Raw genomic sequence first — 17,816 nt, 5'->3', positions numbered from 1 at the left:
AATTGACGCTGAATTAAATGTGCTGCAACCGCAAAGGCATGCGCGAAATCATTTTGGAATTTTTGTCTTTATTTTGTGTTGGTTTTTTGGAACTAGGTCAAGTGGAACAAATATGCAATAATTGAAAAAGATAAGATTTATATGTGGAGGAAAAACAAAATATGTGAAATGTTAATTTCAATTATGGCGCCCAACAAGGGGACACAATTTGGCTATGAAATGAATATGTGTTCTCTCATACATTTATTTATTTTGAAATTACAGCCATATGGTGTAAGGAAAAGCACAGGAAAAAATATCCTTTGCTTCAAAGGGCGCCCGACGTGGATGCGGGATATACCTTTAACTTATTGCTCTGATAAATGTGGAAATATTTTTTGAAAATCTGTCCCCATTCGTGATTTAAAAAAAATATATTTTTTTAAATATATTTTAAGCCTCTATATAAGCTTGTGGATTTAAAAAAATTTTTTGAAGCTCTAATAAGCTCGTGGATTTTTTAACAAATATTTTGTGCCTCTATATAAGTTCGTGGATTTTCTAAAAAATATTTTGCTCCTCTATATCAGATCCTGGATTTTTTAAAAAATATTTTGGGCCTCCGGATTTTTTGAAAAACATTTGAGCCTCTATATAAGCTCGTGAATTTGTTTAAAAAATATTTTGAGCCTCTATATACGCTCCTGGATTTTTTAAAAAATATTTTGAGCATCTATCCAAGCTCGTGGATTTTTTAAAAAATATTTTGAGCATCTATCCAATCTCGTGGATTTTTTAAAAAATATTTTGAGCATCTATCCAAGCTCGTGGATTTTTTAAAAAGTATTTTGAGCATCTATCCAAGCTCGTGGATTTTTTAAAAAATATTTTGAGCATCTATCCAAGCTCGTGGATTTTTTAAAAAATATTTTGAGCATCTATCCAAGCTCGTGGATTTTTTAAAAAATATTTTGAGCATCTATCCAAGCTCGTGGATTTTTTAAAAAATATTTTGAGCATCTATCCAAGCTCGTGGATTTTTTAAAAAATATTTTGAGCCTCTATATAAGCTCGTGGATTTTTTAAAAAATATTTTGAGCATCTATCCAAGCTCGTGTATTTTTTAACAAATATTTTGAGCATCTATCCAAGCTCGTGGATTTTTTAACAAATATTTTGAGCATCTATCCAAGCTCGTGGATTTTTTAACAAATATTTTGAGCATCTATCCAAGCTCGTGGATTTTTTAAAAAATATTTTGAGCATCTATCCAAGCTCGTGGATTTTTTAAAAAATATTTTGAGCATCTATCCAAGCTCGTGGATTTTTTAAAAAATATTTTGAGCATCTATCCAAGCTCGTGGATTTTCTAAAAAATATTTTGAGCATCTATCCAAGTTCGTGGATTTTTTAAAAAATATTTTAAGCATCTATCCAGGCTCGTGGATTTTTTAAAAAATATTTTGAGCATCTATCCAAGCTCGTGGATTTTTTAAAAAATATTTTGAGCATCTATCCAAGCTCGTGGATTTTTTAAAAAATATTTTGAGCATCTATCCAAGCTCGTGGATTTTTTAAAAAATATTTTGAGCATCTATCCAAGCTCGTGGATTTTTAAAAAAAATATTTTGAGAATCTATCCAAGCTCGTGGATTTTTTAAAAAATATTTTGAGCCTCTATCCAAGCTCGTGGATTTTTTAAAAAATATTTTGAGCATCTATCCAAGCTAGTGGATTTTTTAAAAAATATTTTGAGCATCTATCCAAGCTCGTGGATTTTTTAAAAAATATTTTGAGCATCTATCCAAGCTCGTGGATTTTTTAAAAAATATTTTGAGCATCTATCCAAGCTCGTGGATTTTTTAAAAAATATTTTGAGCATCTATCCAAGCTCGTGGATTTTTTAAAAAATATTTTGAGCATCTATCCAAGCTCGTGGATTTTTTAAAAAATATTTTGAGCATCTATCCAAGCTCGTGGATTTTTTAAAAAATATTTTGAGCCTCTATATAAGCTCGTGGATTTTTTAAAAAATATTTTGAGCCTCTATCCAAGCTCGTGGATTTTTTAAAAAATATTTTGAGCATCTATCCAAGCTCGTGGATTTTTTAAAAAATATTTTGAGCATCTATCCAAGCTCGTGGATTTTTTAAAAAATATTTTGAGCATTTATCCAAGCTCCTGGATTTTTTAAAAAATATTTTGAGCATTTATCCAAGCTCGTGGATTTTTTAAAAAATATTTTGATCATCTATCCAAGCTCGTGGATTTTTTAAAAAATATTTTGATCATCTATCAAAGCTCGTGGATTTTTTAAAAAATATTTTGAGCATCTATCCAAGTTCGTGGATTTTTTAAAAAATATTTTGAGCATCTATCCAAGCTCGTGGATTTTTTAAAAAATATTTTGAGCATCTATCCAAGCTCGTGGATTTTTTAAAAAATATTTTGAGCATCTATCCAAGCTCGTGGATTTTTTAAAAAATATTTTGAGCATCTATCCAAGCTCGTGGATTTTTTAAAAAATATTTTGAGCATCTATCCAAGCTCGTGGATTTTTTAAAAAATATTTTGAGCATCTATCCAAGCTCGTGGATTTTTTAAAAAATATTTTGAGCATCTATTCAAGCTCGTGGATTTTTTAAAAAATATTTTGAGCATCTATCCAAGCTCGTGGATTTTTTAAAAAATATTTTGAGCATCTATCCAAGCTCGTGGATTTTTTAAAAAATATTTTGAGCATCTATCCAAGCTCGTGGATTTTTTAAAAAATATTTTGAGCATCTATCCAAGCTCGTGGATTTTTTAAAAAATATTTTGAGCATCTATCCAAGCTCGTGGATTTTTTAAAAAATATTTTGAGCATCTATCCAAGCTCGTGGATTTTTTAAAAAATATTTTGAGCATCTATCCAAGCTCGTGGATTTTTTAAAAAATATTTTGAGCATCTATCCAAGCTCGTGGATTTTTTAAAAAATATTTTGAGCATCTATCCAAGCTCGTGGATTTTTTAAAAAATATTTTGAGCATCTATCCAAGCTCGTGGATTTTTTAAAAAATATTTTGAGCATCTATCCAAGCTCGTGGATTTTTTAAAAAATATTTTGAGCATCTATCCAAGCTCGTGGATTTTTTAAAAAAATATTTTGAGCATCTATCCAAGCTCGTGGATTTTTTAAAAAATATTTTGAGCCTCTATATAAGTTCGTGGGTTCTTTAAAAAAATATTTTGAGCCTCTATATAAGCTCGTAGATTTAAAAAAAATATTTTGAGCCCCTATATAAGCTCGTGGATTTTTTAAAAAAAAATATTTGGAGCCTCTATATAAGCTAGTGGATTTTTTAAAAAAATATTTTGAGCCTCTATATAAGCTCGTGGATTTTTTAATAAAATATTTTGAGCCCGTGGATTTTTTAAAAAAATATATATTTGGAGCCTCTATATAAGCTCGTGGATTTTTTAAAAAAATATTTTGAGCCTCTATAAGCTCTTGGATTTTTTAAAAAATATTTTAAGCATCTGTATAAGCTCTTGGATTTTTTAAAAAAATATTTTGAGCATCTGTATAAGCTCGTGGATTTTTTAAAAAATATTTTGAGCCTCTATATAAGCTCCTGGATGTTTTCAAAAAATATTTTCAGCCTATAAATGAGCTCGTGGATTTTTTAAAAAATATTTTGGGCCTCTGTATAAGCTCGTGGATTTTTTAAAAAATATTGTGAGCCTCTATATAAGCTCATGGATTTCTTAAAAAATATTTTGAGCCTCTATATAAGCTCATGGATTTTTTTAAGTATTTTGAGGCTCTATCAAAGCTCATGGATTTTTTAAAAAATATGTTTGGAGAAGACCCAGGCGATGCAGATAGATACCTACCACCTTTTTGTCGATTAAAAAGCAGCCTTCGGCAGTCCGCTACGTCCAAAGGTATTCCAAGCCATGTCTGAATTTGGTATACCCTGACACAAAGAGTTTTGTACCAAAAGAGGTTTCAGGCAAGGAGACAGCCGTGTGATCTTGATCACACGATCAACATCCTGCTTGAAATTTTTATACGAGAGGCAAACGTCAAAAGAAGTGGCACAATCTACCCCAATAGCCACATTTTGCTTGCTTATGCTGATGATATTGACATCATGGGACGATCAGTAAAAGATGTACCCGATACCTTTATGAAAATGGATTTAAGTGGGTCTGGCGGTAAACGGCGAGAAGACCAAGCTGATGGTATCGACGCGAAATGCGTCCATTGAGCTCGGACCAGCTGTTGAAGTTGATTCCTATAATTTTGAGGTAGTAAAAGACTTCGTATACCTCGGCACCGCCGTAAACACAACAAACGACATCAGTTGTGAAATAAAAAGAAGAATAGTGTTGGCTAACAGATGCTACTTTGGGCTGAGTAAGCAGTTTAGGAATAAAGCCACCTCTCGTCAAACAAAAATAACACTTTACAAAACACTGATACTACCCGTGCTAATGTATGGTTCCGAAGCATAGGTACTTGCTCAAGCAGATAAGGCAGTGCTTGGTGTGTTCGAGAGAAAAATTCTTCGAAAGATCTACGGGCCAATATGTGTTGACGGCGATTATCGGCGTCGTATGAACAACGAGCTGTATCAACTATACAATGACATCAATGTAGTTGAACGAATCGAGATACAACGATTGCGATGGCTAGGCCATGTTATAAGAATGAGTGATGATGAACCCGCTAAAAAGGCGTATAAATACGGGCCGCACGGAGGTTCTCGCAGATCTGGAAGGCCAAAGCTTCGTTGGAGCGAACAAGTGAAACGAAATATCAGAAAGCTACATATCCCAGATTGGGAAAATTCAGCAGCAAACAGAGAGGATTGGAGATTTTTTCTTAGTTCGGCTTATGGAACAAATGTTCTGTAAAAGGCCAGCTAAGTAAGTAAGTAAGTATCAAAGCTCGCGGATTTGATAAAAAAATATTTATAGGCTGTGGTTTAGTTTATGGAGTTTAAAACATAATTTGAGGCCGTATTTTAGCTTGTTGATTTTTTAAAGAACATTTTGAGACTCTATTTTATATTCTTTAGAAAATATTTACAGCCTGTTCATGTATGTCGACCGAAAGTCGAAAAAAATCATTTTCGGTTCATGTAAACATCTTCGAAACGAAAATCTATGCGACCGACAAGCCATACGAAATAACACGTAAATTTGTAAATTTGGGTTTATGTATTTCGAAAGGACTGTCTTTTTTTGAAAAGAATGTCAAAATCACTCACTTGCTTTGTAGCTGTCGAGTAGAACGTAAACTCGTGAATAACACCGAAAATCTTAAAACAAATATACGCAACACATTCTTGAAACAAAATAAAAATTTTATAGACACGTTTTAATGGCGGTTTCATTCATTATTATGTAGAAATCAATTAAATAAAATAATGCAAAATACGGACACATTTTATTTTCTCAAACAAAACAAATCACACATATTCCATTGTTTGTATGTATATCATTTGGCTCTCATTTATGGAACATAGTTGTATAAATGTACATTGAAATTAGTAGTATTTCGCATAGGATACGTAACGGCAGTCGCACCATAGTTTGCGTACATACATGAACGCATTTTTAGACGGAAGTGAGTGACTGCTTTCCTTTCGTACGGGTTTTCGTGCGACATACAAGAACAGGCGGTTAGAGACTCTATTTTGCTATTGGATTAAAAATATGTTTTGAGGCTCTTTTTGATCTTGTGGATTTTTTGAATATATTTTAGAGGTTCTGTACCTGTTCGTGGAATTGTTAAAATATTTTTGAGGTACTTTACCTACCTGGGGATTTGAGGTACTGTACACGCTAGTGAATTTTAAAATATTTCCGAGGTACTGTATATACTCGTGCATTTTTTATATTTTTGATGTACTGTGCATGATCGTAGATTTTTTATACCTATTTTTGAGGTTCTGTACCTGATCCTGGATTTTTTAAAATATTTTTGAGGTTCTATATAAAATATAAAAATATTTTTAGGTTCTGTACTGTTCGTGGATTCTTTAAAAATGTTTTTGAGTTTCAGAGGTTCTGTTCGTGGATTTTTTAAAAATATTTTTTGATGTTGTGTACCTGCTCGTATATTTTTTCAAATATTATTGAGGTTCTGTTCCTGCTAGTGGATTTTTAAGTTTCCAAAAAATAACAAAAAATATTTTTTTTTATTTTAAGAAAAATCTTTTCTTTTTTTATTTATTTATTTTCTTTTTTAAAGACTTAAAAATACATTTGGCTATAACAAATTGTTTCAACTAAATATGATTAGAATACTATTTACGACATCTCAAGTTAACGCAAGAAACATTTCTATAAATATAAATTGATTTTACACAAAGTTTGCTGGACGGCACTAAGAGGTCATGAGGAACAATAAGTCTTGTCTTGCATTCATCCATTGAGTATTTCATTCGATATTTCGAGCGGTACACCATAAAAACTGGTGCCAAAATATATAATAAATTACTAACCTTATAAAATACACTTAAACAAGTTGACATTGCCTTAAAATTAGGTAAAAAAAAAACTAAAAGTACTGTACAAACGAATGGCTTATAAAAATATAAATCGTTCTAAATAATGTTAGGCTACACTTAATGATAAGGTAAGGCTTAGTGGGAGGGTTTTTGTTAAGAGATTAATTGTTTAAGGAGATTAACAACTATTACCTAAATTTGGGGGGTTAGGTTCAGCTGATAGCCTTGTTAAGTCACAATTTACTACAACTAAATCTCTTAAACTTTAACCTTAAATCGTATTGGTCATAATTGTTTGTTAGTCAGTTATTTGAGGCCATTATCACGTTTATTTGCTAAATGATATTACCGTTAATCAAGTCCTTTGGGTCCATTTCAGATTCTGTTTCTCAAAGAAGAGGAAGAAGAAGCCTTAAAACAATAGCCAGTCTCATCATTGTCATTCTCTTTCTCACGTTTTCTCTCTCATTCTGTCACACACAACAACCATGCAAATCACTCTGAAGCCATCTCTCTCTCAAACTCTCACGTTGCCAATTTTTTGTTGGTAATTAAACTTTGGTTCGCTTGGGTTTTGTTTCGGGAGATTGTTTCAGATTGTTTCGTTTAGTGATGCTGTTGGGAAAGAAAGGAAAAAGAGAGAGAGAAAAAGTTTCAAAATTAGTTCACAATTGACTTATTGATGGTGTCCATAATATTGATGGCCATAATCTTGACCATGACTATATGACTCATGACTATATTTCTCCACCTCTGGTTCTTCGTAGATTTCCTTGACTTCTTCTTCTTCTTTGTGGCCGCCTTCTTCTCCCTTGTGGCCGCCGCCTTCTTCTTCCTTTTTCTCTTCCTCTTCTTTCTTGTGTTCAGGTTCGTGATATTCGATTTTCTTGTAATGGAATTCAGGTTCCTTGTAGGAGATGTGCTTCTCATGATATTCTGGAATGTGTTTCTCCAAATGGACAGGCACGTGTTTCTCGTAGGGCACATGAACTGGATAGGGTACATGTTTCTCAACCTTCACTGGGATTTCCTTGATAACGGGGTAGGGGGCTGGGACATGTTGCTTAACTTCATAGGGTACTGGTTTTTCAACATGGACGGGGACAGGTCTGTCATAGGGAACATGCACTGGAACTGGGACCTTCTTGATAACATGTACAGGCACAGGTTTCTCCACTTCATATGGTACTGGTTTCTCAACCTTGTATGGTACAGGTTTCTCTACTGGCACCTTAACGGGATAATGGACAACCTTTTCAACTGGATAAGGTTTCTCAACTGGCACTTCAACCTTTACGGGATAATGGACTTTCTTCTCGACTGGATATGGTGCTGGTACATGGACCTTAACGGGATAATGGACCTTCTTTTCAACGGGATATGGTGCTGGTACGTAAACCTTAACTGGGACTGGACGATCATAGGGTACATGTACTGCTACAGGGACTTTCTTTTCCACCGGATATGGAGCTGGCACTTCATGTGGGACTTTAACAATTTCTTTCACCTCATAAGGTATGTGCTTTATCACAGGGTATGGTTTAGGCACTTTCACCTCATAGGGGACATGTACAATTTTTTCAACTGGTACATGCACCTCCTTCTCCACCTTTACGGGATAGGGGACTTTCTTGATAATTGTTAAAGTTTTCTCCTCATGCACGGGGTAATGATGAACATGATGATGATAGGTTTCATGATGATGAAGACCACGTTTTGATTTTGACGATTCTTGGGCTTCTTTGTCATTACTTTCTACCTGTTTTTGTTCTTCAGCTCCAGCGGAGGATTGCTTTTCATCTTCGGCTTGGACACTGGCTATTAGTAGCAGTGCAGCCACTAGAAATGTTGTTCGCTATAAAAGGAGGGAGAACAAGAAAAAAAGAGATATGGGTGGAGTTAGTAATGGCAAATCAATAGCTTGGAAAAAATTCTTCAAGGAACTACAACAGTTCATTCTGAGTTTAGACATAAGAATAATTGTTATTTAGAGGTTATTTTAAAAATAAAAATTTTTGTTTGCTCTTCCTGCGTTTAAAAAACCAAAAGGGCTGAAAAGTCAGGGTCCACCAAACAATCGCAATCTTTTTCTTGCCAAATCAAGATTAGAAATCGGAATTGCATATAATTTTAAGCTAGAAGTTGTTCTAAGAATAATATTTTGAATTTTTGCCTTTTTAAGGCGAAGATCATTTTTATTGATTTTTTATTAATTTTCTCGTTTAGAGTTAAGCTTGATGATCTGAAATTATTTGCAAGTGAAAAAGGAAAGCCAAGGTTTTTCACTTGCAAATAATTTCCGATCATCAAGCTTAACTCTTAACGAGAAAATTAATAAAAAATCATTAAAAATTATCTTCGCCCTAAAAAGGCAAAAATTCAAAAATAAAAATCTGCTTCACCACCATTGAAACCAGGTAACGCAGTTTGGTGACTATGTGGGTTCGAGTCCTTGGCTTTCCTTTTTCACTTGCAAATAATTTCCGATCATCAAGCTTAACTCTAAACGAGAAAATTAATAAAAAATAATATTTTTTGTTTGGACTTTCTGCGAGAGAATACCTATGGGGCTGAAACGTCCCGGACCACCAGAAAATCTCAAATTGTCCGCGAAGACTGAAAGATTCCGAACCTACCAATTAAACACAGCCCAATTTTTCTTCTCAAAATTCTTACGAATTTTTTAATTGATCAAAATCCAAAATTGTGATCGGAGCCTGTTATTTTCGTATCGGAAATAATTTTTCCTAGGAAGTACCCAGAAAGGACGGGAGAAGACTTCAAAAAGTGTAACATTGAGATATCTAAAACAAGCTCAGACTGAGTTTTATTTGAATATCCCAGAGACCTATGAATAAGTCGTTTTCACCTCCAAATTCCTCCAAATAAATATTCTTTCCTTTAAGGAAACTTTACAAAAATCCACCCTGGTCCTTTAAAGTCTTTAAGATTCCCTGAAGGAATGTTATTTCTTTCTTCAAGTTTCTTATTATTTTTTATGGGTAGTTTGATACCTCCTTGAGATCTTGTCAGTGGCTCATTGAACTAAATTTATTTCTGGTCGTCCTTTGAGGTTTCCTTAAGAAAATCATTTTGATGGGTGTTTTGTGAGGTCTCAATGTGGTTCATAAGTACGCCTCATTTTTCACGTAATTTGAGGTCTCCTAGAGTTTCTTAATTTAATCAAGTTATTGGTAGTCTTTTAAGGTATACTTTTTGAAATCCTTTGTGGGCTCTAAGCGTCCTTAAAAGAAACTGTACTAAGTTATTTCCTGTGTTCCTTTAAGGCCTGCTTAGGAACACCACGTTGTTGGGTGTTCTTTGGCATCGCTAAGAGTTTCTTAAATGTTGTTCTTTTTTTTTAAATAATTTGAGTTATCCTGGAGATCCTTACAATAATCAAGTTTTTGGTGATCTTTTGGGGCATAATTAATGACCTTAGAGATCATAAAGAAACCCCAGGCTATCATTTGAGTTATCCTAAAAAATCCTTAGAAAACCATAATTCTTGTGGGCATTTGTGGTCCCTAATACTCCCTTAAGAAAATTCTACTAAATTTATTTCTTGTGGACCTTTGAGGTCTCCTTAAGAGAGCCACATTGCTAGGATCTTGGAGTTCATTCATTTAAGATCTCCTAGAAATTGTTTATGTGTGCCACCGTGGTGCAATGGTATGCACACCCGGCTTGCACGCTGAAGGTCGTGGGTTCGATTCCCCGGCCAGACAACATCAAAATTTTCAACGTTGGCAAAATACCCCTCAGGAATGTTGGCGACATTTCCTGAGTATTTCAGCCATGTAAAACTTCTCTACAAAGTGGTGTCTTAAGACACGCAGTTCGGACTCGGCGATAAACAGTAGGTCCCATATCATTGAGCTAATATGAATCAGGGTGCACTCATTGATATGAGAGAAGTCTCCCTTGTCCTGTATGGGATGTTTGTGGAACAATTATAGAAATGTTTATTGAAACCATGTTTCTGGTGATCCTTTGAGATCTGCTAGAAGTTCTTAAAACTGTCACATTTCTGGCGGTCCTTTGAAGTCTCCTCGAAATCTTTGAGGTACCCATGTTTCTAGTGGTCGCTTTAGGTCTCATAGGTATCTTTAAAGATATAAAAAGTCTGGTGGTCATTAAAATTCCTTAAGAACATAACTTTTCTGGTTCTTCTTTTTGGTTCAAAATCCTGGCGATCTTTTGAGGTCTGATAAAGTTATTTTTGATGGCCCTTTAAGATGTCGTTTAGGAAACCATGTTTATGCAGGAAACTACCTATGTAATGGGCCTTTGAGATTTTCTAGACCTTAAAACCTATTTTTGTGGTCATTTGATATGTAAGACCTATTGAAAACTCGTAGAGTATATAAAAAACTTGTTCCTTGGTACTCCTTAAGGAGTTTTTTGAAAAAAAAAAACATGTTTCTTGGTTCCTTGGCATCTACTAAGGCACTTCCATATGTCTTTTTCAGGTCTCTCAGTGTACGTAAAGAGAACCATGTGCTTGGCGATCGTTTAAGGCGTCGTATAGCTTTTATGAATGTCACGTTCCCGGCGGTTTTTTGAGGTCTACTAAATATCTCTTTTATGATCCATTCTTTAAAGAATATAAATTTTTGGCTGTTTTTTGAGGTCTTCCAAAGCGCTTTAAGAAAGCCATTTTCACGGCGGTCCTTTGAGGTGACCTTTTATGATCCTTCCTTCCTTAAAAAAGCCGCTTTAGTATCTAGTATCCCTTTGAAGACTACTAGAGTTCATAACAGAAGCCGCGTTTGTTGTAGTTCTTTCAGCTCAAGATATCTTTAAGAAAACTAAGGTCATGGTGCTTCTTTGCCGCTTTTTGGAGTTCCTTACCAATCCTTAAAGAAACGTCATTCTCGGTTGTTCTATATAGAGTCTCTTTTGATTGTTTGCTCAGATGGTTTGCTGACAAGGAATATTCCTGTATGTTTATAGGCCCTTATCAAACTTGCTTACATTAATTTTGGATAAAAACTATATTTAGAGGTTTTGGACTACTATGTCAGAAAGCATGGACTTGCCCACGATAAACATGGCTGTAAACTGGACCACAAGGAGTAGAATCGGAATAAATTTCCAAAAGATCTTCGATCAAATAATCAAAAAATTTTGAATTTTGTGAGGGATGTACCCTAAGGAGAAAAGCGATATGGACCATTACGATGTATAAGGTATGGACCAAATCGGTTACTGCCTTCGAGAGTTATAGTGCCCACAATTTTAGCGACATTTTTTGCACTTTTGCGGGGGAGGTGTGGACAGATATAGCCCATCATCGAACTTAAACTAAGTTTGGACAAAATATTACGAATGCCAAATGTTGGACCGAATCGGATGCTCCGTTCGAGAGTTATCGTCCGCTCCAGACAGACAGATTCCCAATTGTCTGAAACGGATTTCGCCCAAACATACTTGGGGTCGAATACCATTATTTCGAAGGCATATTTTGTCCATATGAAAGTGTATATACCCTCGTTAGTCTAAAGACTGAGGGTATAATATTTCACTTGAATTGAGTTCAAAAGTTGGTTATAAGTCCTCGTCAAATTTGCTGAATTTAAGTACGGACAAAATTTATATGACTTGGAATAGCTTTCAGAAATCACGAAAAAATGTCTTTGCTAAATATTTGTTATCGGTGTTTTAATAAGTCAGAGAATTTTCAGCCCGGGTATTGTTTGCTCAGACAGAGGTCGGACAAAAAGAACTCATCTTAGAATTGTTTTGAAGCCATTGCAGATTAGATTTCCAAAATTCACATTGAAAATTGGTCTTTTATGGGAATTTTTTTAAAAGGCCTGGGACATTCCTTCCCTTTTGACAATTGGTCAGACGAAGGCTGGACAAAAATATTGGATAAGGAATTGCTTTCAGATAAATATTAAAAAAGTTTAAAAATTAGATCTTTGTTAAAACTGAAACCTTTTGGACGAGTTTACCTATCTGGTCTGAAACTTTTCAGTCCTAGCCAAATTTGCTCAGATAAAGTACTTGGTTTGGAATGGCTTTCAAAATTTTTGGACAGATGAAGTCCGAACAAAAAGTATTTGGTTTGAAATGGCTTTTAGACTTCCGCTCATATTCATCAATGTTTAAAAATCGGTATTAAGTGATTTTTTTTTCTTTCATAAGAGGTTTATTAATAAGTCCGGAACTTTTCAGCCCTTGTGTTAATAGCTCATATGAAGACTGAACAAAAACTATTCGACTTGAAATAGCTTTAAAAGAATTATGAATGTCTAAAATGTTTTATTTTCTTTGAAGTTGTCATTGCTTGACATATTTACTAATTGGTCCGAGATTTTTCAGTCCTAGTCAAAATTTTTCTTTAATAAGAGGGTTGTTAATAAGTTCGGAACTTTTCAGCCTTTGTGTTTGTAGCTCAGATTAAGGCCGAAGAAAAAATACTCGATATGAAGTAACTGTAAGATAATTATGGAAATCAAAACAGTTTAATATTCTGTAAAATTGTCCTCCTTACTATTTGGTCCGAGATTTTTCAGCCCTGGCCAAATGTGCTCAGATGAAGTCCGGACTAAAAGTATTTGGTTTGGTCGCAAAATCTCAGCCCTAACCAAATGTGCTCAGATGAAGTCCGGACAAAAAGTATTTAAAAAATCGACCATTATTGACCATTCTCTCGGGACTTTTCAGCCCTTGTGCTATTTTCTCTGACAAAAACAGGACAAGAAATATTGGACTAGAAATAGCTTTAAAGTAATTATGGAAGTCAAAAAAAGTTTAATTTTCTTTAAAATTGTCCTATTGGTATATTTTACCTATTTAGCCCGAGACTTTTCAGCCCTAGCCAAATCTACTCAGATACACTTCGGACAAAAATGATTTGGCCTGGAACTGCTTTAACATTTCAGTTCATATACATAAAAGTTGAAAAATTGATCTTTACTAAAAATTTTATTATCATAGGGGATTTGTTGATTGGCTCGGGATTTTTCATCCCTTGTGTTAATAGCTCGCTGGAAGGTCAGACAAAAACTACTAAGAGTAAAAAATATTCCCTGAAGAATATTTAATATTTGTGGCTTTTTTAATAGGACCGGTACTATTCAGATGGATGGCCTGGATGAGGACAACTCCACTAGGTGTTTGGTCTACACAGAACTGTAGAAAATGTATTCTCAAACTATGTTCACGGTTTTCACAAAACTCGAACAAATATTTTTTGTTGAAAATTATGACTTCGCGAGGGGGTTACTAAAGACCGGGACTTTTCAGCCCATATACAACTTGTTTAGATAAAGGCCGGGAAAAAACAATTCCACTTGAATTGCCATTTTTAATGAAAAATATCCTTATTTTCTCTCGTAGATCTTTGCGGTTTGGTCTGCGAATTTTCAGCCCTTGTGTTTAATGATATGTCGAAGTCAGTACAAAAACTTTCCCCTTTCGATTGTGTTGCAGGTATACATCAAAATTAACCAATTGGTTCTTTGTAGAGTTAACAGGACCGCTACATCTCAGCCCTGGTCCAACTCGTTCGGATTAACTCCAATCAAAAAATATGTCCTTGAATTCGTTGATCCTTATTTTCTTTAAAAAATAAAAGCTTGTCGGGGGAATATCCTTTCTGTCCTTCATACACTTACCATTAATTTCATAGTTAATCCTTGTTGTTGGTGTTAAAAGCAAATGCACGCCTTTATATCCGCAAGAAAAAATAATCCTTTAGTTATACTGATGGTGTTGTACACAGTAATGCTGCACGTTGGTTCACACACACATGGAAAAAAGTAGGAAGGAAAAGAAAAACGTTGCATAAGTTAAAACGAAAGACTTAGGAAACAAACTTTTGTTTGCAATTTTTTTGTTCGTTAATGATTTTTTTCAATGCTTTTTTGTTCAATGTTTTCTTTTCTTTTGATTGTTCAATGTTTCGATTGATTGTTTCTTGCAAAATCTTTTTTCTTTCAATTGTTTTTATTGTTTTATTTTTTTTCTTCTTCTTTTTTGTTGTTGCTTTCTAATTGAATAATATTTACTTTCTACCGTTCGAGTCACACGCAAAATTTTAAGGAAACGCACTCGTTTCTTTCGCTGGGAAGGAAAAACGCTGTGCTACTCTGTGCTATGTGTTGTGTATAGCTGCACAGTAAACAATTTACTGATACCAACTAAGCTGCAGGTACTAACTTTTATACTAAAACTTCATGAATTGTAAACTAAACCAAGTTGTGTTGGGAATTAAGACAATCAAAGCAACCAACGAACAAACCACTAACACAGTAAACTACATAAGGGGTGGTTGCTGCTACCGGCAGCAGCAGAAATAACCGCGAATAACGCAAAAGTTATACGGTCAACACCACCACCACCAATATCACTATCATAGTCATCATCATCATCATCACCATTATTAACTACAACAACAACTGCAACAACAAGAAACGTAATAATAACACATTACAGAAATATTTTAAGTAAAAATTAGTGAAGTTGTTGTTGTTGTTATATTGAATCGAACCAGTTTTTCTTTTCGAATTCCTAATGTGATGTATACAAGCCAATCAAATAATAATCCACACTCAAATACCTGGTCTAAGAAGTCCCTGACATAACAATGGAAAAGTTATGAGCGATTTTTTTTGTTATTTAAAACAGTTTCATTACAAATGCAATAAAGCTTACATAAACAATGGTCTATTGAAATATTATTCTGGCAGTATCAGTTCTTTAGTCGGCACCAAAAATTATCATTTTTTTACAAAAAAAAAAAAAAAAAAAAGCAATAAATAAAAACAAATGAGTCTTCCCTCATGATATTTGATGAAAGCAAAAATCCATTTTCGGGGGTTTCAGGAAATGTCTGAAAGATAATTCAGCAACATATTTTTTGTCTGCAGGTCAATTGAGAAATAGAGGATAAGGGTGTTAAAAGAAGAAGTTAAAAAAAAACAAGAACACAAATTTTTGAAAAATGAGTTGAGTTCCGTCCCAAGTGAACTGATTTTTTTTTGTCCAAAAAAATGCCAATATTAAAAATTACAGTATCTATGAAATAACATAATCAATCAATGGATATTTAAAATTAATTGAATATGTAAAAAAAATGTAATAAGTAACGAAGACTTATATACAAAATGCGATATGAAACCGATTCCCATAACTATAAAAAGAAGGAAGTGGCAATGGATTGGACATACATTGCGAAAAGCACAGGATTAGATATGCCGCCAAGCCCTAGACTGGAATCCCCAGGGGCACAGAAGGAAGGGTCGGCCAAAAACCACTTGGAAAAGAAGTCTGATGAAAGAAGTAGATAGAAGCTGGCTGGAACGAAATAAAACATATTGCGAATGATAGATTAGCTTGGAAAAACTTCGTAAAGGCCCTATGCCTCCCAAGGAGTTAATTCCAAATAAAGAAGAATTTGTTTAGAAGAAAAAACGACAGGTCCCGGGAACAGGAAAATATTGAGTAATAAACAAAACGTTCTGTAAATATTTACACGTTTAAATTATATATAAGCAAGTAAAAAAGTATCAGTCGGCTTGGCCGACAGAGATTTAACCTCGGAGCTAAAGAAAAGAAAACAACACACAATACTTCTGACGTCTATATACGAGTAATACGATGTACAACGTTTGGACCAAATCGGTTTCCCCCTTCAAGGGTTATCTTACGTACAACCCAGTAAGTACATGCCCCTGAAAAAAAAACATATACCGTCGTAATGGGGAAAGCGAATACAAATTGTTACAGCAAAAACCAAGGGGATTCGAAGTCCAAATTTTGGACCAATTCGGCTGATCCGTCACTACACATGGCGCCATAGCACAGTGGTCCCACTCGTATGGAAAGGAGTGCCAAAAATAGTTCTAATCGAGCTACCGTCTCGGAATTTTACAAATAGTTTTATAATGAGCCCAAACGAGAGAAAACAAGTTTTAATGGATGTAGGTCCACATTTGGGTGTAGCCCTCATATAAAGGTACCGCCCGATTTTTTATATTTTGACGATTTTAGCCAAATTTTCCAACTGATTTGTCTGAAATATTGCATTTTGAGTAATGAGGGGACAACGTACCTCCGGGCAAAAAACGTTCAATGCAGGTCCACATTTAGGTATAGCTCCCATATAAACGTACCTCCCGATATTCGGTATTTTGACGATTTTAGCTAAATTTTCCTGCCGATTTGGCTGAAATTTTGCATTTTGAGTTCTGAGGGGACAACATACCTCCTTGTAAAAAATATTCAATATAGGTCCACGTTTATATATAGCTCCCATATAAATGTACCTCCCGATATACGGTGTTTTGACGATTTTAGCCAAATTTTCCAACTGATTTGGCTGAAATTTTGCATTTTGAGTTCCTTGCAAAAAAAAAAAAAAAAAACGTTTAATATAAGTCCACATTTAGGTATAGCTCCCATATAAACGTACCTCCCTATTTTCGGATTTTTGGCGATTTTACAGGCGTGGTATAAGGGGAATAACTTACAGGGTGGATTTTTTTTATCGTAAGCTAGTGACTTTCCCCTGTATTTAAAAAAAATATGAACTTGCCCTTACTGGGCCTACATTAGTAAAACTCAACATAAATTTATAGTAATGATATTAAAAATAGGATAAAAAGTCATTTACAAAGATTTTATTTTAAAGAAGTTGGGAAAGGATTTATTAATTTGTTTTTGTAAGAATATTGTCAATGCCATCAACTATAAGTTTCATTTTGGAAATTCAACATTTACCTCTTTAATTTTTTATAATTTCACTCATTGGCTACGAATATTTTGCGGATCTGTTTTTCGTTTTTAAAGCACCGCTTATTACCGCTGTAAATTGGCAAAAAATAACACTGGATATTAAAAATTTAATGTGTTTAGAGAATATTTATTTCAATCGGGACCACAGTGCATAGGGGTATTTTAAACCTTTCGGACTATTTTCTAGGAAAGTATTGACTTTCCCCATGAAAAAACGTTTACTGTCGTAATGGAGGCAGCGAATACAAGTTGTTACAAAAAGAAGCAAAACGATTTGAGAGCGGGCCTTAAACTGCACTCTTCACAAATTTTTTGTGGGAAGTACTTGAAGTTGTGGACTTATATAGTCTATATTTGAACCTGATTTATGTCCCATAGAGACGTTACGAAAAGAACGGACCAAATCCGTTACTCACTTCAAGAATTTTCGTGCGCACAATTTTTCCGATCATTTTCGAACTTTTGTGGGGGAAGTACCTGAAGGAGTGGACCGATATTGTCTATCTTTGAACTTAAACTAAGTTTGGACAAAATATTATGAACGCCAAATCTTAGACATCCGTTTGAGAGTTATCTTGCGCTCC

At 34.3% G+C, this 17,816-nt stretch overlaps 2 protein-coding genes across 4 annotated transcripts in view; one reads left to right on the top strand and one right to left on the bottom strand.

The window, feature by feature from the left end:
• The window catches only part of Ance-3 (angiotensin-converting enzyme Ance-3), a 511,373-nt gene that overhangs the window by 29,267 nt on the left and 464,290 nt on the right, over positions 1-17,816 (top strand). The gene's annotated exons all lie outside the window — the stretch shown is intronic.
• LOC141392703 (uncharacterized) lies at positions 6,255-14,637 on the bottom strand. Of its 2 annotated transcripts, XM_073965585.1 has the most exons (4): positions 14,505-14,637; positions 14,112-14,223; positions 7,235-8,338; positions 6,255-7,098 (listed from the first exon to the last, which is right to left on the bottom strand). In XM_073965585.1, the coding sequence occupies exons 2-4, from the start codon at positions 14,121-14,123 to the stop codon at positions 7,090-7,092; spliced, it is 1,125 nt and encodes a 374-aa protein (XP_073821686.1). In that variant the 5' UTR covers positions 14,124-14,223; positions 14,505-14,637; the 3' UTR covers positions 6,255-7,089. The 2 variants fall into 2 exon arrangements, with proteins under 2 accessions (XP_073821686.1, XP_073821685.1); XM_073965584.1 differs by having other exon boundaries at positions 6,255-8,338.

Source organism: Musca autumnalis, unplaced genomic scaffold (genome assembly GCF_047663935.1).
Source record: "Musca autumnalis isolate F117 unplaced genomic scaffold, ASM4766393v1 scaffold_2, whole genome shotgun sequence".
Taxonomy (NCBI): domain Eukaryota; kingdom Metazoa; phylum Arthropoda; class Insecta; order Diptera; family Muscidae; genus Musca; species Musca autumnalis.
Note: the sequence above shows the minus strand (reverse complement) of the source record. Positions and strands in the feature narration are given on the sequence as shown.